General features: G+C 43.8%; 1 protein-coding gene across 4 annotated transcripts in view; it reads left to right on the top strand.

Annotated features, from left to right (window-relative positions):
- The first annotated feature begins 6,138 nt into the window (after positions 1-6,138).
- Positions 6,139-25,322, top strand: part of CNOT10 (CCR4-NOT transcription complex subunit 10) — a 127,650-nt gene continuing 108,466 nt past the window's right edge. For 2 of the 4 annotated variants that reach the window (XM_068236226.1, XM_068236227.1), the window contains exons 1-6: positions 6,139-6,255; positions 12,759-12,853; positions 16,485-16,579; positions 17,936-18,097; positions 19,857-20,007; positions 21,579-21,647. In XM_068236226.1, coding sequence (XP_068092327.1) covers positions 12,832-12,853; positions 16,485-16,579; positions 17,936-18,097; positions 19,857-20,007; positions 21,579-21,647 — 499 coding nt within the window. In that variant the 5' untranslated portion in view covers positions 6,139-6,255; positions 12,759-12,831. The remainder of the gene's footprint in view (positions 6,256-12,758; positions 12,854-16,484; positions 16,580-17,935; positions 18,098-19,856; positions 20,008-21,578; positions 21,648-25,322) is intronic. The other 2 variants (XM_068236230.1, XM_068236228.1) reach the window with 2 other exon arrangements.

A 25,322-nucleotide genomic window follows, 5' to 3' on the forward strand; every position in this document is an offset into this window, starting at 1 on the left:
GGCGGCAGCTTTTCCCGACTTTTTGGGACAGTTCTGCGCTTTATGCCCCTCCTCTGCACAGTACATGCAGAGCTGTTCAGCTTTTCTACGACTCTGCTCAACTCGGGACAATTTTGACCGTCCAATCTGCATGGGTTCAGGAGGGGGTGACGTAGGTGGAGAAGAAGCATAGGTAACGTATCTCACACTACTCCTACCCCGACTTTGTCTCTGGTACCGTAGGCGACGGTCCACTCTGAACGCTAGAGAAATGGCTTCATCAATAGTTTTAGGCTCAGGATATCCCAGCATTAGATTAGACACTGCATCTGATAATCCTGACAAGAAACAATCTAACAATACAAATGAGCCCCATCTAGCTGACACCGCCCACTTCCTGATCTCCGCTGCATAAGTCTCCACCGAATCTTTGCCTTGCCGCAACATCTTGAGCTTCCGCTCAGCGGTCGAGGCAAAGTCCGGATCATCGTAAATTATAGCCATCGCTTTAAAGAATTCCTCCGCAGAGGTCAGGGCCCCATGAAGGCCATATGCCCAGGTCTGGGAATCCCCAGTCAACAGTGTTTTAATAAAGATAATTCTCTGTGCGGCAGTACCTGAAGTATTAGGTCTCAACTCAAAGTAAGATAACACTCGATTTTTAAAGTTTCGAAAGTCAGATCTATGACCAGAAAATTTCTCGGGCACCGGCATGCGTAAGTCTGTAACAAGAGGGGATCGCACTGTATTAACAGTCGTCTGAAGGGCTTGTATGGACCCAGACAAGTCATTGATCTGGGTCTGATGACTATCCAGCACGCTGATGCAATTCTCCACCGAGGTGGTGAGTGCGAGCAGACGACTGTCAAATGTGTCCATATTGTTTTGGTCTGCCGTTCTGTAATGAACGGTGTCGGCACGCAGAGAGAATCTGATTATTGGCAATCTGCAGTATCACCAAGAATGCAGATATATACCCGATTATTGATGAACTGCAGTATCACCGATAATCAGATATATTGCTAACCTCTGGACACCTATAGATATGTGAGCGTTTGGTGTAACAGTAACACTTTGAGTGAGAACCACCAGAGGAACTGGAGGTAGGATGATTGATGAAGGGAATTCACCCCGGACTGTGGGTGAATCCCTATAAGCCCAATGGCTCCCTAGGAGAGGGGCCTGGGCTAGGTTGCAGGAAGCCCTGCTGCTAAATGAACCAACTTGCCCTACTGGATGAGAGATCCTGGCTCTCTACACCCTAGTGGCGGGCTAAAGTAATAAAGATACACAGTGCTAGTCTTGGGTGTGAGGAAAGTAGTTACAGTACCCTAGAACTAGCATACATGATATAATATATAGACAGTTTCCTAAGCTTGCCTAAGCTTGGGTGTGAGGTCCGTAGTCACAACACCCTGGAACTAGTCTATAGCATAACATAGCATTGAGACAGTTTCCTAAGCTTGGGTGTGAGGTCCATTGTCACAACACCCTGGAACTAGTCTATAGCATAACATAGCATTGAGACAGTTTCCTAAGCTTGGGTGTGAGGTCCGTAGTCACAACACCCTGTAACTAGTCTATAGCATAACATAGCATTGAGACAGTTTCCTAAGCTTGGGTGTGAGGTCCGTAGTCACAACACCCTGTAACTAGTCTATAGCATAACATAGCATTGAGACAGTTTCCTAAGCTTGGGTGTGAGGTCCGTAGTCACAACACCCTGGAACTAGTCTGTAGCATAACATAGCATGACAAGCGAGAGAAATCTAGCCCAGTGCGATTTCCCAGGTCCGTCCTGGTTCCAACACACTGTAGGATCTGACTGAGATCTGTGTGCTAACACATTAAGCATTTGCAACGGCAGACAACGTGAGACTGAGGGACGAGTGGTTATATAGTGCAGCGCTGATCAGCGCCGCCCAGTCCCTTTCAGCCAATCCGCATACAACCTAGGATCAGCTGACCAAGGGAGTCAGCTGATCCCTCTCTGTTTCCCATAAAGCTTCTGCCTCTCCGCGCGCGCGCGTGTATTCCTCAGCCTATGTGCACAGGAAGGCTGCACTAGATCAGACACATGTCACCGCGTGTAAACCGCCGGACTAGACGTGGAAACAGCCGCCACGCCGTCAGAGCACGCGGCGGCTATTCCGCTATCCTTCACATAATGTCATCAGCTGACACCTTTTTGCAGGAGGTGCTGTCAATTCTGGGGGCTGGGCTTTTGCTCTGCCTCCTGGGTACTTAAGGCCAAAGTATTCACTTGCTCGTTAGCCTTGATGCTAATCAGTTCGCTGGTTCTTGGCCCTAGCTAGTGAGAAATTGAGAGCTACATTTCATATATTGTGCATCAGCGCGATATATATGTACTCTAGTCAGTCAGTCTTATTATTTTGTAGTATTATATATTTGTAATATTATCATATCGTAATATTGTATATTATCTGTGTACCAACCTTTTGCCTGCCTCTTGACCTCGCTCTTGCCTAGCCCTTCTGTACCACTGCCATTTGATATATGTGTATGACTCGGCCTGTCCCTGACTTTGCTACTGTTTGATCCTTCTAATACAACTGACATCTGACTTATGTGCATAACCCTGCCTGTTAATTGACTACAATTTTGCCTAACTCTATTGTACTTCACTCATCTGCTCTTGTGAATGACTTTGGCCTGACCCTGATTATGCCTTTCTCACTAGAACTGAGATTTACACTAGATCTCTTCACGTATCAGCGTGATATTGATTTTTACTTGCAACCCTATGTGACGAGGCTCAATTCTTATATTATGGACTCGATAGCTCTGCTAAACAGAAAATATCACTTGGAGGTACCAGAGAGAGGATACTTTATTGACCTCTTGAGATGAAAAATTGTTTTTTACTAATACCTCACACAAATATGCAGTACAGGCATGCAGCAGATTATATTTTGAAGCTGTGCAGTAAGAACAGTCATAGTATTTTCATCTTGAAACTTCTGAGGTTTGTGTTATCTAGAAACTTCATTTTTAATGGACAATTTTATTTGTAGGTCAGAGGTGTGGCCATGGGGAGGCCTAATGTGCCCCCTCCATAGCCAACCTATTTTTGGAATGGAGGGAGAGGGAGTATCACTTTGAGACCTATAATTACAGCTAAAAAACAAACAGACAATAAAAGATTGATTTTGTCATCTAAGAAGGACCCCCAGATCATGAAAACAAAGAATAAGATATATGATCAAACTGAAACAGTATACCAGATAAAGGATTTCATAAATTGCTTGAAAGAGTCGTTTACATACATGTTTGTGCCATAAACTATATAAAGGACAGACTAAGAACTATCTCAAAACACACATAAAAAAGCATGCATCAACAGCGAAATTAGCAGCAGGAGATATAGCAGATGAAAACACTGCCTGTAACGATTGGGGAACTATTTCCGTGGTCAGCGCACAAGATGTGCGCTGACACTGCGTAAATCCTCCACAAGCGTATAAAAATGACAGAACCCAACTTGGGTGCAATGCACCTGTAGAGAGAAAGTGAGCACAGAGACAGAATGTATGCGTGTCCACCAATCTAGTCGCCACCCGGCGACGGTGAACACACAACAGCGGAAACCAAGTGGGAACGCAATCGCAAGAGTGGCGATTGCCAATAGTGACACAAGACCGAGTAAGACAGAGCACGAGTGTAGCAAGAAAGACACAGCAAATAACAATGATCAGAACGCCAAGGAAAATAACAAACGCACTCGCTAAGCGCGGTCGCCGTGCGAAAAGCGCAACAGCGACAAAGCACGCTAATGGCGCGGTCTCCGCACGAAATGTGCAACAGAGACAAAGCACGCCAACCCTAACTAACCAATGTAACATGAAAACAAATAGAGAACGTTCCAGACAAGACAGACAGAAGGAGTAACCAGTAGCAACCGCAGCTCTGGCCTACACTCCCAGACAGTGTACAGAAGGAACCACCGCCACTACCGCTAGGGCGAATGCGATCCAGACAGACAGACAGATGAGGCTACCAGTAGCAACCGCTGCTCTGGCTTGCACCCCTAAGGCAGAATACAGAAGGAACCACCGCCACTACCGCTAGGGTGAATGCGATCCAAACAGACAGAACGATTTCCTGTCGACCGCCGCTGGTGACAAGACAATCGCAACAGTAAGACAGTACAAGGCAAACAGATAATACAACCTGACTACGCTAGAAGGAATGCTAGGTGCACTCCCAAAGTGCAACTACTCTAAGCTAGCAATAATAGCCTACTATGAGCAGAGGGCTGAGACTTCCAGGCAAGTTAGCAGGAACAAACCATCATGACCAGCAGGGAATTCTGGGAAGAAATGGTATTTATACTGCAAGCCATCAGAGGAAGCAGCTAGGCAATTTGCATGACAAGTAGATGCAAATTCCTCACCAGCAGAGCAACTCTGAAACTTGCAGAGTGAAGACAGGTCTCTTTTCCAGAGACCTGCAACACTCAGACCTAAAGAATGGTCAAACAGCTGTCTGCCTGTGCAGACAGCTGAGCAGATCATTACACTGCCACACCTGTTGCGCTGCATGCTTCAGATCATGTGGGCAGTTTAAAGAACAACTATCTAAGAAACTGCTCTTCTGTAAACCCCACATAGCTATAGAGCTTTTCGCCAGCAACACTAGAAAGCATGTCAGAGGTCTCTCATCACAGCCTGTGTGAAAAAATGCCTTGTTTACCAGCTGTTTGTAACAATTCTTGTCTGTGTCGTTGCCAGAGGCTAGAGCCATGCCATATGGCTAGTATGTTCTACTTCTCTGTCACTATTCACAGAGTAATGATTTACTGTTTATTTCCGCCCTGCTTACACACACTGCTTGTTTTACAGATCACATGAGAACAGCTGAGGGATTTTTAGATACAGAGAAGGATCTGAAAAGAAGGACCTGTACTTTTTCCTTACTTGGATCCCCCTCCCCCCCATTCAGAATGAGATCTCCCTGGCTGTAAACTGTTTACTTTAGACTTGTGGCAGAGAGAGCGAGACACAAGATCAGGCACAAAGAGCTACAGCTGATGATTATTTGCACACATTTAAAGCTATATTTCTGCTTTCTATTATTTTGAACAGATTCCAGTCACAGTATTAGAACCAGTGCAGATTGTTTCTGTTTGCTGGATGTACTGGAGACAATCCTCCATGGTAATGCCCACAGTGTAAACTGTTCTCTGAACATGTCATATTTTCTTCACATACTGTAAAACATTATACACATTAACATTACATTACATAACATTATTATATGTATTGCTATTTGCTAGTAACTATTGTAAATATATGTGGCATTTAGAATTTTAATTAACTATGATAGTTGTCCATTATCCTCTTGCAGACTTTGACGATTGAAATCTACATCCTAAATCTAAATCTATGTCCTGTTATTCCTGCCAGGGTGTAGATTTCAAAATACATGGTGAATATCAATCATTTCTTGATCTTTCTTTTATTTTTTTTAGCAATGTATTGATTTATTTTTTCCCCTTTTCCGCTAAAAGTTCCTCTTTAAGCTTCATGATAAAACGTATGATTAAGACATGATATGTTTACTTGTCTTGGTTTTTTCAAGATCACTGTATGTTACTTTAAAGTTTTGGATCTCTCCTCCTGGCTTGAAATGACATCATTTGCTGAATCATAGGATATCTATGGAATTAAAAATGTTCTATTCCACAAGTGAACAATTATAAAGACTCCTCTTGGACTGTTTTCAAATTGCTGCTTTTTATCTTTGTCAAATGTACTGTTTAAATATATATTGATTGTACATATTTGTTGTTAAGTGAAATTGCAGTGTCTATGAACTAATTATTTTTGTATGGCCACTAGATGATTGGCGATACATATTTGATGTAATGTGTAATTGCAATGTTTATGTGAAATTCTTCTTCTTTATGGCCACTAGATGGTGCCATTGTGTATATTATAGTTTTATTTAATAATTTTGGCTAAGTAATTAAATTAATCGCATGAAACGTACATTAGTTGTAAAATAATGGTAATGGTGAGGCAAAATGATTCCGGTGTTTAAGCGGGACTGTCCTACTGATTCATATACAGACAACGGCGTGCAGTAGGCCAGATGATGTTGTCGCGTCATACATTGCGACGGTGTGTCCCGTCGTCATATTTGGAGGCCAAGTCGCATTTCCCAGCAGGCTCTTCAGGAAGCCAGTGAGCGATTCTCGTGAACTGGGGGCTGCAGTTTGCTCCAGACCGCTGTTCCTGGTCTGATTTCCTCTGGGTAATATACAGGCAGTTCTGCGCCTTCACATCACATTTCCTACGCTTGTCTTGCATATTCCCTGTGTTTATCTTGCACTGCTTATTTGTCGTTCTATGGGTTCAGTTACTGCTTTCACCTTCTTCGATGTATAATTTGCATAACTCTTGCAACTTTTTTAGTGTTGTTCACCTCCCGCAAAATCAGAAGTCTTAGAACTGCTCAGCTGTCAGTTGATGTCTAGATACTGTTAATTATAGGCTTTTTTTTTATTTAATCAATCTATATATGCATTTTTAATTATCATCAGCACTAACTAAGTGACCTTATCCTATAGGTACGGATTTGCTGCTTGTTGCATCATTAGCACCTGTCCCACTTTAATGTATTTTCCTCTTCCTAAACTGGTTTTGTGAAACTTCACATTTGTCTGACTGGTTCATTGCTTTTTTTTTTCTTTAAATGCCAGTAGCAGACTAACAGTGGAGTATTTTACCATGTCAGCCATCAGTAAAAGCAAGAAGTTTTGGATGATGATGATGACATTTTTTTGGGGAACTTGAAGGACAACTGAAGTGTAAAGTATATGGAGACTGCCATATTTATTTATGTTTGTAATATATTTATTGTATTTATAAAGCGCCAACATGTTATGCAGTGCTGGACATTAGTTTAGGTTACAGACAATATTTAGGGGTTACACTGGGGTGCGAAAGTTTGGGTAACCTTGTTAATCGGCATGATTTTCTTGTATAAATCGTTGGTTATTAAGATTAAAAACACACACACACACACACACACACACACACACACACACACACACACACACACACACACACACACACACACACACACACACACACACACACACACACACACACACACACACACTTTGATTTACCGAAAGTGCAATAATTGTTTAAATAAAATTAGGCAGGTGCCCCTTAATAACTAATTATTGGAACTCAAACTGGCTTGGTAAGCTCAGTGACCCCTGACCTACATACACAGGTAACTCCAATTATGAGAGAGTATTTAAGGGGGTCAGTTGGAAGTTTCCCTCTTAATTTTCTCTGAAGAGTTGCAACATGGGGGTCTCAAAACAACTCTCAAATGACCTGAAAACAAAGATTGTTTACCATCATGGTTTAGGGGAAGGATACTGAAAGCTGTGACAGAGATTTCAGCTGTCTGCCTCACTGTCAGCTGTCATATTGAGGAAATGGAAGACCACAGGCTCAGTTCCAGTTAAGGCTCGAAGTGGCAGGCCAAGAAAAATCTCTGATAGACAGAAGCGATGAATGGTGAGAACAGTCAGTCAACCCACAGACCAGCACCAAAGACCTACAACATAATCTTGCTGCAGATGGAGTCACTGTGCATCGTTCAAACATTTGTCGCACTTTACACAAGGAGATGCTGTTTTGCGAGAGTGATGCAGAGGAAGCCTTTTCTCCGCCCACAGCACAAACAGAGCCACTTGAGGTATGCTAAAGCACATTTGGACAAGCCAGTTTCATTTCGGAATAAGGTGCTGAGAACTGATGAAACTAAAATTGAGTTATTTGGGCATTAAAAGGGATGTTATGCATGGAGGAAAAATAACAGCATTTCAAGAAAATCACCTGCTACCTACAGTAAAATATGGTGGTGCTTCCATCATGCTGTGAGCTGTGTGGCCAGTGCAGGGACTGGAAATCTTGTCCAATGTTGAGGGATGCATGGATTCCACTCAGTATCAGCAGATTCTGGAGACCAATGTCCAGGAATCAGTGACAAACCTGAAGCTGCACTGGGGCTGGATCTTTCAACAACGACCCTAAACACTGCTCAAAATCCACTAAGGCATTCATACAGAGCAGCAAGTACAATGTTCTGGAATGGCCATCTAAGTCCCCAGACTTGTTAATAACTGAAAATCTGTTAAAGGGAATGTCCAAGCAAAATAAAAAAAATGAGTTTCACTTACCTGGGGCTTCTACAAGCCCCATGCAGCCATCCTGTGCCCTCGTAGTCACTCACTGCTGCTCCAGTCCCCCGCTGGCAGCTTGCCGACCTCGGAGGTCGGCGGGACGCATTGCGTACATTTTTACGCATTCCCGCTAGTGCAGGAACTTTTTAACACATACATTTTTACGCATTACTGGGTCAATGCAAAAAAATTTACGCATTGAACCAGTAATGCGTAAAAATGTATGTGTTAATGTTCCTGCACTAGCGGGAATGCGTAAAAATGTACGCAATGCATCCCACCGACCTCCGAGGTCGGCAAGCTGCCAGCGGGGGACTGGAGCAGCAGTGAGTGACTACGAGGGCACAGGATGGCTGCATGGGGCTGGTAGAAGCCCCAGGTAAGGGAAACTCATTTTTTATTTTGCTTGAACCTTCCCTTTTTAAAGAGAGTGGTCCATGCTCTGAAGCCATCAGACCTGAATGAACTAGAGATGTTTTGTAAAGATGAATGGTCCAAAATACCTTCAACCAGAATCCAGACTCTCATTGGAACCTACAGGAAGCAGTTAAAAGCTGTAATTTCTGCAAAAGGAGGATCTACTAAATATTTATTTCATTTCTTTTTTTGTGGTGCCCAAATTTATGCACCTGCCTAATTTTGTTTAAAAATTGTTACACACTTTCTGTAAATCCAATAAACTTCATTTCACTTCTCAAATATCACTGAACAGGTCTTCAATATGATATATTTAACTGACTTTTTTTTTTTTTTTTTTTTTTTTTTTTTAATCAGAACAACCAACGATTTATACAGGAAAATCATTACGATTAACAAGGTTGACAACTTTCGCACCCAATGTACATACAGCAATAGGACAACACAGGAATACAAGAAAACCAGATCGCACAGCACAGTATGAGTACAAGTTAATGCTTAGTCAGTCACTGGATGGGAGCATGGAGGTTAGGCAATTTGAGTTCACTCAAATGCATAGCATGGGTGCACAGTAATGCAGGTGCGTGATCAGGTAGGATACAAAAGGAGGACCCTGCCCGAAGGCTTACAATCCTAGAGGGAGAGGTAGGGACACGAAAGGTAGAGGACCAGAGTTCCGCTGCGGGTTTAGAGCACTTGTGAGGGGTAGTAGGCAAGAGTGAAAAGGTGAGTTTTGACGGCCTTCTTGAAGATGTTTGGAGGGGGCTGTCCTAATGGGTGGAGGTAGGAAGTTCCATAGTGTTGGAGCAGCTCTTAAGAAATCCTGGAGGCGTGGGGGGGGGGGGGGGTCAGGTGAAGTTCATTGGAGGAGCGGAGTGAGCGGCTAGGTGTGTACCTCTGAGTAAATTCGGAAATGTAGGTTGGACAGGTTTTGTGGAAAGATTTGTAGGTTAGAAACAGTATCTTGAATCTGATTCTGGATTGGATAGGAAGCCAGTGGAGGGATTCAGAGGGGAGCTGCCGTGATGGGAGGAGTGGATATTCTGTCTTCCGTATTCATGATGGACTGCAGCGGGGCTATTCGGGTCATAGGGAGACCAGACAGAAGGACATTGCAGTAGTCAAGGTGGGAAATTATGAGGGCATGGCTGAGGAGTTTGGTGGTGGCAGGGGTCAGGAAAGAGCGGCTCCTGCAGATGATACAGAGGTGGAAGTTGCAGGACTTTGTGAAATTTTGGATGTGGGGAGTGAAGGAGAATGCGGAGTCCAAATTGACACCTAGACAGAGGGCTTGAGAGGTAGGGTGAATGAAAGTGTGGTTAACAGTGACATGCACAATACCAGTTGCCTGGCAACCCTGCTGATCTACTTGGCTACCAGAAACAAGCATTCAACTAATCTTGCCAGATCTGATCATAATGTGAACACCTGAGCTGCTGCATGCTTGTTCAGGGTCTATGACTAAAAGTGTTAGAGCAGAGGATCAGCAGAATAGGCAGGGAACTGGTGTTGCTTTAAAAGGAAATACATGGCAGCCTCCATATCTTTCTCACTTCAGTTGTCCTCTGGGTGTCCTAGACAATCACACTGCATTGTATGAAACTACCCTAAAAGCAGTATGGGAACACTTACCTCTGGATATCTTGGTTTTAAACTTTGCATTGACTGTATACAATTGCACCTATTCTTTTATATTTTTTTTTAATTTTTCTTTTAGACCTACTTGGTTTGATCTTACAAAGCAGTGTTCTCCCCGGGCTCTTTTAGCCGCATGCTGCACCCGGCTAGTTTTGGTGAGCACCCGGCTGTCATCGGCTCATCTCCTTTTATGCTGTAAGCAGAGTTGCTCACCGAAGCACCAGCCCTGCATTCTCCTCTCGCCCCACCCGGCTACTTTTTCACACCACCCGGCTACTGTTTTATGCCACCCGGCTGGAAAAAAATTCTGGGGAGAACACTGCAAAGGAATAGTCAATCTGATTGTACAGTTTTTATTCAATATTGCCAGATTTACACACACAATTCTGGATAATAAGTCAATCTGATATCCAACCTTTTAGTTCTCATGCTACGTAGATGTTGGTAAGATTGTATTTTTTTTTCAGGTTGTATGGACAGCTTTTCATTCACATCTATCCGTTTTATATATGATCAGTGTTGTCATGACTTGAAAGTAAAGATACAGGCTTATACTGTACAATATCTTTAATAGATGATCATCTCAATATGATCATCAAATCTAACAAAAATCTTTTAAAATGATGACATTTCTTGGTTGATCAAAGTATGGAATATTGTTAATACTTGCCTGATCAATGTTGGCACTGGCAGTAGTGCTGAGGGACAGTGGGTGTCTGGTAGTTGGAACAATTTTGGGTGTCTGGTATTGGGGCTCGTTCACATCATTGACGCCAACTGGCTGTGCGATCGGAACGCAACGTGCAGGATCGCACTCCATCTGCGCTGCTGATCCCATTCACTACGGTGAATGGGTCAGCACTGCGCTTGGCCAAAACATGCATGCAGCAATGCAATAGTGCCATCGCATTGCTGCGTAGCACAGCGCACATGATCTGAACGGCAGAAGTGCTGTCTATACACTTGTGCTGATTTTGCATGTTGCACACCATACACGCTGCTGAAATGCGCTCGGAAGCACGTAAGATGTGAGCAAGCCCATATGCTGGGTACACCCGTTGCGATTTCCAACATGTTCAATCGGGTTTCGATGGATACAGCCGTCGATTTTGCATACTTAATAATCTACTTATTAACATACTTAATAACTTATACTTAAAATGCAAAATCGACGGCTGCATCCATCGAACCCCGATCGAACATGTTGGAAATAATCGAATCGAGTGGGAAATCACAACGTGTGTACCCAGCATTAAACTACGGAGTCTGAGTTCAACATTCGCTTGGCTTTCTACCCCCATCATGCAGTACACAGCTTATTTAATCTTGCCTGTTGAAAAGTGCACTGTGTCTTTCTGCTAGAAATTCATTATTTTACTTGAGATCTATGTTAAGATGTATAGTCAATGCTCAGCATGAAAAAAATCAATTAGCTCAAATTGTGATAAGTGGGTTGCTGCATAAAATTCAGGCTACTACCATTTTTTTAAAACACTTAACATGTGATTTTTCTGGGATTGTGTCCATCTGGGAGCCTGTGTAGTAAGTTGTCTCGGAATGCAACAAGGTCCGGCCTCAGCAGGATGCCCTGGCGGGAAGAAGATGCTTCAGCTTGCAGTCATTTAAATAAATGGTTATACTTGGGGTCTTTTTACACTGTCAGTTGCAACTGAAAGGACGACTGATGTGCAGTCCAGTGTCCATGTTCCCTTATGGCCTCTTTCACATGATGCACTGAAAAACTGAAGCTATTTCACAATTCCCTGCTATGGAAAAATACATCTCAATGCATTAGGTGTAAAAGGGCCTTGAGGGCAGATGCACACTGCAAAGCTTTTGCGCTGTGTTTTGGAAAACTAATTTCCATTAACTTGAATGATAATCGTGGAAAACTTGCGATTTTTGCCGTATTTCTAATTCAAGTCAATGGGAATGTGTTTTTCAAAATGCTTGACAGTGTGCCTCAGCCTTTAGGATGTCATGTTAAGTGTAAAATTTAACGGTATGCAAGGTAAGATTATTATTATTTTTTTTTTTTAATTTGGGTCCGCTTTAACCCATTTACTGTATGTAGAGTTGAATTTTTGTACTGTTTCACTAAAAGAAAAACGTATGCTCTAGCAGCCAAACATTGTGTTGTACTCTGCAGTTTTCTCCCCAGCATTTTTTTTTTTTTTTTTTTTTTTTTTTTTTTTTTTTTTCCTTTCTCCAACCGGGTGGCATGAAAAACTAGGCGGGTGGGGAGCGATGGAGGAATCAAGGCTGGCACAACTCTGTTTACAGTATAGGAGGAGGGATGAGGCGGAGAGTTGATGACAGCCGGGTGCTCACTAAAATTAGCTGGATGGAGCACCCAGCTAAAAGAGCCTGGGGAGAACCCTACTCTGTCCACATTCTGATTGGGCTATTTCATGTTATGTATTGTCATGTTTAATACTGCCTTGACTCAAGTTATTTTGCATTTTCTTGTTTTGTTTTTTTTCTGGTGTTCCCATAGGAAGTAAAGCTATTTATATGCTCCACTGAATTCAGAGGACAATCCAAGAGTTGTTTATCCAGAATTAGTCAAAATGGCTGCAGATAAAGCAGGAGGTAACTTTACTTTTTGTACAGTTTTTGTATTTTTCTTTCTTGTGTAAAAGCAAATCATGGGAAGGATTTGAAGGATTGTGCTCTTTCCATGGATGGACTATTGTGCTTGGCACAGCATAGGCTGTCAAGCCTAAAATTTAACTAAACCCTAAGTCCAAAACTGCTTCTAGGGTTTGCCTACAGTAGAGGCCAAGCATCAGCACAGAAAACAGGCAGCTGACATTATTTATAAGGGAATGAACATAGCAGCCTCCATATTCTTCATGTTCCCTTTTAAGCAGAATTAGACATAGTTCCTTGATTCTGGTGTTGGCAGCAGGAATTCTGTGGTCATCCATGCCTGTTAGCGGATGCTTTTTAGTGGCATCATGTGACAAGTGCTCACCAACTTGAGGTCGCCAAAGAAATGGCACCGGAATTGAGTAACCGCCAGTCGTCTTCCATGCTTTGCCTACTCCTGCATGGCAGAGGTGTTGATTACATATTCTATTTGAGGGTGTAATGACTGTATTATTATGAGGGATTAGATCAGAAGGAGAGGGATAATGGCTGCAAATGTTATAGGAGAACATTATGACTCTGCTTTTTATGAGAAGTAGAGTCAGGCCAGGAGCCGCAATAGCAGCATAGGGGGTGATATACAGGCTGGGAACGCGAACAATCACTCGCGTTCCCATGCCTGTCGGCCGGTGACGGCGAAACCGGAAGCCGTCGCCGGCGGGTCCAGAGGCATCGGAGCGGAGCTGCGAGGGCACCGATCGGTTGCAGGGGGCTGAGGGAAGCCCCAGGTGAGTTCACCCTTTTTTTTAATTTTTTTTATTTTTTTATGCAAAAGTTTCATGTGGGTATTTATGGGAGAGTGTGGGAGGTAAGGGGTTAATTATAGATTGTGTAGATCTCCTTATTAAAATAATTGTGTAGGTGTAATTTTACTATTTGGCCACAAAATGTCCTCAATCATTAGCTTACTGTGCATGCTTTTAGTAAGCAAAACAGGAAGCAATGAGTGTAAGGGTAATTACAGTGTTTACAAATGACTACAGGCATCACATTGATGCTGCGATCCTTCACACGGGGGCCTAAAACAATGAATGGGAACTGTGTTCCCATTCATTGATTTCCGGGCTAACGGGTGGCGGTGATAACAAGCACAGGATCGCACGGGCAAGCAGGAGAGCGCAAAGCGGCGATTTCGACAGAGTACGTATATTTACTCCCCTGAGGCTTAGATGAAGTTTTAAAGGGAGTAGATATACTGTACTAAAACCATTAAGTGGTTAATGTAGATTGCATTTTGTTTGGATTTTTGCTGTTCTAGTTCAAAAATCGTTTGTGTAGCTATAACTTCTTGCAGCTGTACAGCTTTCCATATAATAGGACTGCTGATGTCTGAGTAGTTCCTGAAAGCAGCACCTACTTCCTGTGAACTACAAGTCTGCAGCCTGATGCAAAGGAAACATTGATTCTACTGTAATGGTTGGATTCTGAGAAATGTAGTATGGCATCCATACTACTTCCTACTCTGTCACATGATTATGTGACTCGCTCCTTTGGCTGCTTCTGGATAGGTAAATGATGTAAATTCAATTTATGCAGCCTAGGACAAGATGCACATAGCGTTATACTATTTAGAATATTCAGAGCTTCCAAAGTGTCCCCCTGTGCTGTGAACAACCACACTTGGTGACCAGTGTGTGACCACACTTCCCCATCTGTGCAATAAACCTGCTCACCAGATCGACTCCACCATAGAGAATTGGTGGAGTATGCACTTTTGATCATACACTCTTCTCTTCAAACCGGCACGGTGGCCAGCTTTCCACATTAACGTTTTATTCCATCCGCAAAATATAAGACCATAAAAACATCATGGCACTGTATGCATTTAACACATGAGACTCTGCCTGTGATTAGAGTTACACGTACACAGCCCAGGGCTTGTAACGAGCGTGTCTTGGTATCTTTAGGGTGAATGGCCGCCCCCGTAGCGAGTTTAAACTCGCTAAGGGAGCGGACATTCGCCCTAAAGATACCGAGATTGCAAAGTGTATTTGGCTCATGTAATACATATTCTGTTCTCTAGATTGCTTTTGCACATAATCTTTTTTTCATGTGTCAAGCTAATTGGTATTAGAATTTGCTTTATTTAGTGCTGGGTTTAGAGCAGCTTTAAAACCCATCTCCGAGCAAAAATCAAAACTTGCATGTGGGAAAAAGAGATGATGATGATTATCCCCTACCTTGCAACATTTGTCTATTCCTCAGTCTTCCTCTTTTGTCTCTTAGAGTGTATATACACAGCCAATGTAATATAAGAGCTTACCTACACAGTGTGTTCACAGCATTCAAAATCTGTTGGCATACATGGAAGTGGTAAAATTGACCAATCAAAATTGGATGTGTACACAAACTAAAGCTTTGGTACACGATCCCTTGTTGTTTAAGGCAGGGGCAAGGCTTTACTGTCGCGCAAGCTAGCCACGTGCTGTTCCTATGCGGGGGGGGGGGGGGGGGGGGGGGGGAGGTAGGAGGGCCGATGGAGCATCTCGAGAAAGAAGTCATGCGGAGTAAGCAGTGATGAGCTACGGATGAAATCCGAATGAGTTTTGTTTGGATTTCATCCTCCTGATTAGTGCACCAGAGCAGGTGTGTGGGACGGGTTAAACGTACCCAGCAGCCTTCTTCTTTAACCCGTCCTACGCAGTGGTCACGTGACTACAAACACTTCCTCCTTCTGGGTTGAAGGAGGAAGCGTAGTAGACACGTGATGCAGTTTGGGACGCGCTGTGGCACGGGTTAAAGAAGAAGGCTGCTGGGTAAGTTTAACCCCCCCAACACACCAGCTCAGGTGCACTAATTAGGAGGAGGAAATCCGAATGAAACTCATTTTCATCCGAATTTGATCCGGAGCTCATCCCTGGGGGTAAGTGGGGAGGGCAGTCCTCTCGGCTTTAGCGATCCACCAGGAGGATCCCTGGCCAAGAGGGGTTGTGGACTGCTGTATACACACACTGGATTCTAACCAGAGGTGGTCATTAGCAGCCGCCTTGGATGATTTCATCTAGTGTAGAGAACTTTAAGGCCCATACACACGTCGGATTTCCGCGAACGACTGGTCGTTTGAACGTCCCGTCGTTCCGTCGTTCGCCTGCTAAATGGGGCGTGTGTACAGACTGTCGTTCACTTGATAAGGGTGGGTTTGAGCGATCCGCCGGGCGGATCGCTCAAACCCACCCTTATCAAGTGAACGACAGTCTGTACACACGCCCGATTTAGCGGGCGAACGACGGGACGTTCAAACGACCCGTCGTTCACGGAAATCTGACGTGTGTATGGGCCTTGAGTCCCTTGTCTCCTAGGGCAGCGACTGTCTTATATTTTTCTCAAGAAAAATGGACTATGATTTCAATTTGATGATGGAAGCTTAAAAAGTAGCCAAATAAAGCAATCCTTACGCTATATTTCCGGGTTAGTGGTCAGAGCTTCTGGCTCTGCATAGCAGAGGAGAATATTTTCAATAAAAGGAAGTCCATGTATGGATAGTTTCTTTTGCTGCAGAGTGTATTGTTGATCTGACCTTTCACAAGAAGACAAATGTAAGTTTGATTTGTTTCATTTTTTTTTCTTTTAGAGCAAAGTACCGAAAAGCAGGAAGGATCTAGTAACTGTTCTGGCATCTCTGATCAAGAAAAAGAACTGTCTAAGTCTGCCTTACATGCATTCACGGTAACTGAAATATTCATTGTGGTTTTGTTTTTTTTTTGTTTTTTTTTTTTTCTCGCACTGCTGTTTTTACTGAGGACAGATTCTTGTGTTGCCCCTTGGTTACGAACTTAAACGGAGGCTTAAGTGACATGGGGTTTGATTCACAAAATTGCACTGACCTTTATTTCCGGCCACGGTGGCATAGTAGTTGGCGCTTTCGCCTTGCAGTGGTGTGACCCCCGGGTTTAATCTCAGCCAGGTCAACATCTGCAAGCAATTTGTACGTCCGCCCCCCGTGTCCGTGTGGGTTTCCTCTGAGCACCCTGGTTCCCTCCCAAAAACATACAGACGAGTTAATTGGCTTCCCTGGATTGCACCTAGACTACAATACATGCATAGACATGACTTTGGTAGGAATTAGATTGTGAGCTCCTCTGAGGGACAGTTACTGACAAGACTTTATACTCTGTACAGCGCTGCGGAAGACGTCAGCGCTATATAAATAATTACTACCACAAGTTGCTATGGTAACGCATTATTAACTGTAACACTACTCGAGTACCGCAGGTTAAACTAGTGTAACTTGCGGTACTTGCTGCCGGGATTAAGGATAACACTGCCGAGCGCGCTCTGTGCATCACTGTATTATTGGGATTTTGTGGATCCATTGCATGAGATAGGGCCCTGGCACACCAGAGAGCGTTTTGCGGGTAGTTTAAAAGAAAAAAAAAAATTCTGTTAATGGGGTAAGTATAAATAATGTCCAGTGTACCATCTCAGGTACATGTTAAGTTTTACTTTAACTCAGGATTTCAGTCTAGTATAACCTATGAGGGGAAAACAAAATCTTGCTAAGGCCCAGTGCACACCAAAACCGCTAGCAGGTCCACAAAACGCTAGCGGTTTTGGATGCGGATGACAGTTTAGTCCCAGTGCACACCGGGCGGATCTTGATGCGATCCGCCGGCCGCATCCGCCTGAGCATCCGCGTGGCTAATGTATTTCAATGGGCTGGTGCACACCGGCGGTTTGAGGTTTTAAGCAAACCGCAAACGTGCAGCAAGAGGCACGTTTGCGGTTTGCTAAAAACCTCAAACCGCCGGTGTGCACCAGCCCATTGAAATACATTAACCGAGTGGCTTTACAGGCGGATTTGGCCGGCGTATCGCATCAAGATCCGCTCGGTGTGAGCTGGGCCTCACTCCTTATTTGCTGTACAGCTAGCCTGTCTGCCTGTGGCCCAAAATAATGTCTTCTGAGTAAAGAGACAATACCATTCTGTCTGGGGGTTTTACCCGGAGCTTTAACTAATGTTGTGTTTCGCAGCTAATTGGAAATATTATGCTTGTTAAAACATTTGCATTTCTTGTTGATTAGGCAGGGAATTATGAGGCATGTCTTCAACATCTTGGAGAGCTGAAAGAAATTAACAAAGACGACTACAAAATAATGTTGAATATGGCGGTTGCAGAATTTTATGAAAGTAACCAGAGCACTACAGATGCTTTAAAACAAACGCTGAACCAGCTGAAGAATGAGGTAAAAAGTCATCCTGTTACAGCTTGTTAAGAACAAATGAAAAGAAGAGGCACTGTATGACCTTGACTTATAAAAAAGAGATCTGTTTAGACAATATATTGTAAAATATTCGTTTATGACGGGCTTCGTTTCCATATCTCCTATTGGCATTGAGCACAGGGGGAGGGAAGAAAAGGGGGGAGGGGAAAGGGAGGGGAGGGAAAGAAGGGAGAGAGGGAAAAGTTATTGACATAAAAACTTGTTGTACAAGTATGCACCTTGTTATTGTAATGCTTTCTCTACCCTCAAAATATCAATAAAAATATATTAAAAAAAAAAAGAACAAATGAAGCTTATTATCACCTTTGCTACATTATGCAGAGGGGTAAATTGTGTAGCTGGAGGTAAACTGCATGTACTCTGGAGTAGAAAATGGGTCAGTGCTATGTAAAAATAAACCTTTTTAATGCCACAAACATGCCTGCACAGCTTCAAGGTTATTTTGAGATACACAAGAGTGTCGAGGTGCTGACGATTCCTGGTGACATCACTGCCAGCCCTGGCTCACAGAAGCTGTAGCAGTCTTCTGAAAAGCAAATGGCCTGTATAGAAGGGATTTTAACCACTTCCTGCAGTATGTAACATTTATATAGTTGTGCACCTTTTACTGCAAATGGGATGCACTGTTGAAGTGCACGCTGCGGGAGCGCACATCCAAGCTTTTGCACATATGTTCCCTGCAGCCCATAGTATGAAGTTTAATAATCTCACACTGTGCCACAGTTCATCCAAGGTATATCACCAAACAGTCACTGGGATCGCTGCAGGTAGTCCACAAAGCTGGATAAAACACCATAAACCACCATGTGTCCTCAATATCGCCCTGTGATAGTGCCACTCCAACGTGCTGCCAATCAAAACTGCTCACCAGATGCAGCCCACCTCTTTAGCCAGGTGGAAGTTGCGCTGTACAGTAGTAGCCAATCACACTTCGCAAATCTTGTTTTCTTTAAAACAGGCCTCTAACAGCAAGCTGATTCTTATACACTTACGCCTCCAAGAGCGTTCTGCGCATAACAAACATAGCCGTTTGCCAATGCCCATCCCCGGGTGCGCCTCAGTGATTTCACGCTATCCCGTTCGACCTCCTCTCTTACTTGCAGGGTTTGAATCCGATCGCTGCTGTATTGACTGGCCGGTCCGTGCGCTCATTCACTTCCGTGCGACGTCAGACGCACAACTCCGCCCCGGCGTTTTGGGGGTCCATCTGTGGAGCAGGCATGTATATGAAGTAATAGTCATGCCCCCCCCCACAGCCCCTTCCTAGTCGGGCATTAGTACGCTGACCCGGCTGTGCGTGTCCTTGATCCTTTGGCCAGGAGCACTCTGTGCATGCGCACTGCACATGTTACGTCATGCGCAGTTGTGTCATCATGCACAGAGTGCTCGTGGATGTGCAGTCAAAAGCACGTGCGGCCGGGCCAGAATCAGGGCACTAATGCCCGGCCGACCAGGAAGTGGCTTTGGGGGACGGAGGAGAATGGTGGGAGTGGTCGGCATGAGGACTTCTTCATATACACAGTTCCACCCCCCACCTTTTACTTTTTGATTCCGATGTGGTATCCTTTAAATAGAACCTGAGCCTTTAGCTGTGTTATTTTAAGGGCTGAGAAGAGCTTTTAGTATCCCTAGCAGGTCGGGTTGCAGACAAGTTTCTGTTTTTGAACAGGACATAATGGTTATATTGTAGTAACAACATTTTGGGGCTATACATATTTAGGTCCATTCGGCTGTTGATGAGATGGACAGTTTAGATGATGTGGAGAACAGCATGCTTTACTACAATCAGGCTGTCATTCTGTATTATCTGCGCCAGCACATGGAAGCCATTGCCATCGGAGAAAAACTTTATCAATTCATTGAACCTTTTGGTAAGTAGAAAGTGAGTGAGTGATTGTTTATGCAATTTTCTGATATTTTTTTTTTTTTTTTTTCTCTTTTTTAATTGTAAAATATTGTTTAATAATGTGAAACTGTATTTAAAGCGTTTTTGTCACTCTGGGCCTATGTAGCCCTTTTATATGCTTAACATAGAACTCTTTTTATTCAAACGCCTTTTGATTTGTTTTTTTTTTGTTTTTTTTTTCTTCCCTTCTATGTAGAATGAGAAAGGGTTGTAGGCCTTGCCATATTTTTATTACTGTAGTCTTAAGTTGAGCTATTCCTCACTTTGTGTCTCAGTGTATAGAGTGCTGGAGATCGGGGAGGAAAAGGTAATTAATTACAGAGCTTTGCACTATAACTCAGCTGAAACCAGTGCTCCAGGGAGACTCATTACTAACACCGTGTGCTTGCTTATTACTAAAGGTGCTTACACACATCCAATTTTGATTGGAGACACTGACCAGTTTTACCACCTTTATGTAGAATGAGGACTAACAGATTCTGAATACTATGAACAGATTGCGTTGGTAAGATCTCATGCTACATGGAAGTGGTAGCATTGGTCAATGATAATTGTGTGTACGCATTCCTTCCATTTCCTAGTGGTTCTGGGTTACCCTGAGCTGTTTGGGTATTCTGTAGGCGCTAAGGAGGAACAAAGCAATTAAAATCGGCGCCGCCATAGGCCGTAATGGGTATTATGGCTAAAGCGGTGCTGAGACAGTCATTTGGGCGCTGCCAAAACGGCGTAATTCGGCCACCAAATTTCATCTTTCCCCATGTGGTCTATGGTGACCTGGAGAGGGGTAATATTAATGCCACCGGGACTTTTACAGGAGAAGGGTGAGCAGTTTATTGGCTCTACTCTCCCAAGCGGCTTAATTCTAGATGACCAAGGAGAAAGTTTGCCTGTAAGGCGGCCTTGCACTTTGGGACCCAATTGGAAATGTGTTTGCATACATTAGATCTCATATGATCAATCAGCTTGTTTGCACTGTACAGTGAGAACGTTTAGCAACACAAGGTAAAGCCATCAGCAATGCTGTTACATTTGATTAAAAACTCTGTCCTTGCAAGCTTGCAGTCTAGAGGCTTAGTCCACATTAAGCATGAAAGCTGCTGCTTACCTGGCTTCTCTCATTTCCAAATGACTCCTGTGGCTTGGCATTTCAAGTAAGCTGTGAAATCATCACTCGGGCATTGAAATTCCAGGTGGTGTTGGGTCAGGATAGGTATTGCTGTGTATTTGACAACAAGCATAACACAGGCAGTCCCACCCCTACAACCCTTTAGCCTATGGCATGAGGTTGTTAGTTTCCTTTTGGAAGTAGTGTTGTTTGTTTTTTTTTTTTTTTTTTTTTTGCAGCCCATTTGAGGTCTGTAGCTCATAACTGATTGCAGAATCAGGAGTAGGACAAACTTTTTTTTTTTTTTAAGAGGGTAAAAAAATAGCTATAGTTTTGTTTAAGTATTACTCGCCATAAAAGTCTGATATGTAATCATTTGTCTTTTGTACACTTTCTTTCCCATCATGCGGTTTTTGAAAATGACATTTTAGGCAGGCTTCTGAGAATCCCTAGATCATGGCTCCAAGGCACTAGTGGACCATTCGCAACAAACAGCCGAGGTGAAGAATGTCACTAATTTCATTTTCTCCCGAAGCAGGACCATGTTCCAGTGGATGCTGCAAATAATTCTCTCATATTTGCAAGAATGCACATATTATATTGATGCTTAGAAAATATCTAACTTTTGTTTTTGGCATTCCTTATGGAAATATGTTGTATCATTCATGCACTGTTTCAGAATTGTATTCCGTTTTGACAACGAATGAACCGATAATTTTTTTTACCGGCTGTGGTGTAGCAGTAGGGGTTTGCAGAGGTCTTGACTGCACTGGGGCCCTTGGGCTAGAGGGGCCCGTAGAGCCCTCCCTCAACCACAGTATTAGCTCTTTATTGGTCCTATGCTTGTAATGATCACTTCTATAAATGTTTTTTTAATGATAATCATTAACAAGCTGCTCCCCATCCCCTTCTTGCACCTGACAAGGTTTCGTCTTTGGCAGGTTTTGGTGCGCTGTACCAATTGTTACAGTATGTATAGAGTACTGGGGGGGGGACTCCAAGTACAACTCACACCGGGGCCCATAAGCTCCTTAGTTACGCCATTGTTCACCAGTGAACATTTTGTCAGAATTTAAAGGGCTGCTGTTAATGTACCGTAGGTCCCTTTTCTTTTCTTTTTTTTTTTTTTTTTTTCCCTATGAAAAAGCAAAGGAACCAACTTTTTATTACTTTGTCAGTTTAGGCATGGCAACAGTGCCCTATGAAGTGTCCCAAGTCTTAAGGTTCACTTCTCATTTTAGGCTTGGTGAAACAGATGCTTACGGGCGTTAAATGCAATGCTTTCATTAAATGTCTAAAGCAGTGGTGGCAAACCTTTTCGAGACCGAGTGCCCAAACTTGCAGTGTTTCCGCCATGATGTGGTGAAACGAGGATTCGCATCATGGGTGTGCAGAAACTGTGTGATGCTATTTATTAGCATACCCTCCGTAACCCCAAAGCAGCAAATATAGCCAACTATGACAATTAAATAATACATGCAGTGACAGTTACCCCAGACACCAGAAAATAAACACAATGTGGCAACATTTCAGCAGAAAATAACGCAGTGGGCAACACTTCACCTGCAAAAAAAGGAATTTACTCGCCTGACAGTAGTCTCCTCTCCTGGCCGGCCTCTGGTGCGCAGCTCCCCCGGAGATATAGGTCCTGCATATCTCCCGCACTGAATGCAATAGCAGGGCTACGGGAAGATGGTGCACGAAGCCCTGTACTGGAGACACAAATAGTCTCCACTACAGGGCTTCGGGCGCCATCTTCCCGTAGCCCTGCTCTGCCTGCCGGAAGACTATGCAGGCTGGAGCAGGGCTGCGGGCTATGAACTGGTGCGGCTTCTATTAGACGCCGCAGCCAGTTCATGCAATCGGACGGGACATAGTGCAGCAGCGATGGCGTGCCAGCAGATTCGGCTACGCGTGCCGGGTCTGGCACGCGTGCCATAGGTTCGCCATCGCTGGTCTAAAGTGTCTAAGTCTATCCACTACTGGTCCATTCATTTGGGAGCATTTTTTTTAAATGCTGGTGGCAGTTGTGTAAATACCATGGTAGAGCCCGTCATCTCACCCTCTCCTGAATGCTATGTGTAGTGGCTACAAGTCAGTTTCTTTTGTTGGCTACACTACAGCTGCCGTATGAACCACACTAAGGCCCATATGCAATTCCACTTTTCTACAACATTTTCTCCAAGGTGATAGTTTTTTTTTTATCTTCTATTTAAAATAACTTTCCAGCACTCTTCAAATGAAAAAGTACTGAGAAGTAGGTGCAAAAGTACTATCAAAATTATTTTTAGTATTTTCTTGCTTTGCTGATGGCTTAAAAGCCATTTTATTGACACATTAAAAATATCACCTAGGAGAAAACTCAGGTGAAAAAGTGAATTGCATATGGGCCTAAATGTCTTCAAACAACTTTAAAATATTCAGCTGTTAACATTGGTGATCAAACGACGACGTTCAATTAAGCTACCTGGGAGAAGCTCTGCAAGCGTCTGTCTGAACCAACCTTAAAAGCAAAAGCTAGTATACATTTTAACTTTTTGTTCCTTGGAACAATCTGTAAATATTGTTTGGGTGGCAATTTTGGAAGGAGGGCTGTACAGCCAAGCAGTGAGCTGCTAGGAGTCGTGTTTCATTTTACGGAGAGGGTGCACAAGTGGCACTCCACTCTGGGAAATGGCTTTAAAGTGCCTGTTGGAACAACAGGATTGGGATCCAGTGATGAGTTTTGGCACAGCACTACAGGGGAGATCAGGCAGATTTCTAGCCAGAATGATCATCCGTGATTGTTTAGGATAGGGAACATCTAGTGCAGGGGTGCCCACACTTTTTCGGCTCACGAGCTACTTTAAAATTTGCCGAGTCTAGGAGATCTACCAACATTTAGGTAGCTAGGTATAGGGGCCTTCAGTATAGGTAGATAGGTATAGGTTCCTGAAGTATAGATAGCTAGGTATATCGGCCTTCAGTATAGGTAGCCAGGTATAGTATAGTTAGGTATAGGTGCCTTCAGTACAGATAGCTAGGTGTAGTGTGGTTAGGTGTAGGTGCCTTCAGTATAGTTAGCCAGGTATAGTGTAGTTAGGTGTAGGTGCCTTCAGTATAGTTAGCCAGGTATAGTGTAGGTGCCACTTACCTCCCTCCAGTTCCAGCGGCGGTGTCTGGGGCTCCTCCTGGTCTCCCCTCCTTTTGGCCGCGCTGGCTAGAGTGCAGATGGGTGGCTGAATGAACACTTCTGCGGGCGCAGGGGGCGGTGGGTAGCGTGCGTTGATGCATTGTACCCAGCGCCGCCCCCAGCTATGACGTTGCGGCGTCCTACGCTCCCGCTGTACCGCCTCTCTCCTCTCCACCTTTTCTGATTGGCCAGCGGTCGGGAGCAGAATTTGACAGCTGCCGGCTGCAAAATTTAAAATGACTTGCCAAATAGGCGGCCGCGATCTACTGGTAGATCACGATGGACCTATTGGGCACCCCTGATCTAGTGCGTGTGTGTGACCCAATGTTTTTGTAGAAGCCTTTTTTCAGCACAAATGACCAATACCTTCTTCAGCCTAACACACAGTTTGTGTGCCCTCCCAGATCAGGCTAAACCGTACTGAGTTAAATAGGCTTTTTTCCCCCTACTAATACAGCCTCTCTTTCTGTAACCGCCACAGTAGTTCTGTTCCAAATATTCACCAGATCATTTTGATGGCGTGAAATTTCTTGAGTAATAGGTCATGGTATGCAAGGGTGGGCTTCTGAGTGGCTTCCTACTTGAAACTACTCCGAAGCAAAAAGTTAATTACAGCACTTGAGGGGGCGGGTGAGTGAGGGTTAACTGACCCATGCTGCCTTCTGTTTCAATGCGCTTCAATCACGTCCCACGTTGTGTTCCAAGCCGCATTCGCCTCATTGCCATGCTTTCTTCCGCCTTAGATTATCCAGGCCGCCATGGACTGTGGGGTAAGATGTAATTTGTCTGCCAGCTATTGCGGCCTGTGTCTGGTGCACCCAAATTTCCAGCGCTGTTTTTGCCGGACTCATAACAGACCTCTACTCATCTTACAATAATGAACAATGGAAACGATTAAAAACTAAATGTCCTAGAAATACATTAAAGTGAAGGTCCAGGGAAACCTTGAAAAAAATAAAAATCCCTATCCACTTACCTGGGGCTTCCTCCAGCCCGTGGCAGG

This window comes from Hyperolius riggenbachi, chromosome 5 (genome assembly GCF_040937935.1).
Source record: "Hyperolius riggenbachi isolate aHypRig1 chromosome 5, aHypRig1.pri, whole genome shotgun sequence".
NCBI classification, from domain to species: Eukaryota; Metazoa; Chordata; class Amphibia; order Anura; family Hyperoliidae; genus Hyperolius; species Hyperolius riggenbachi.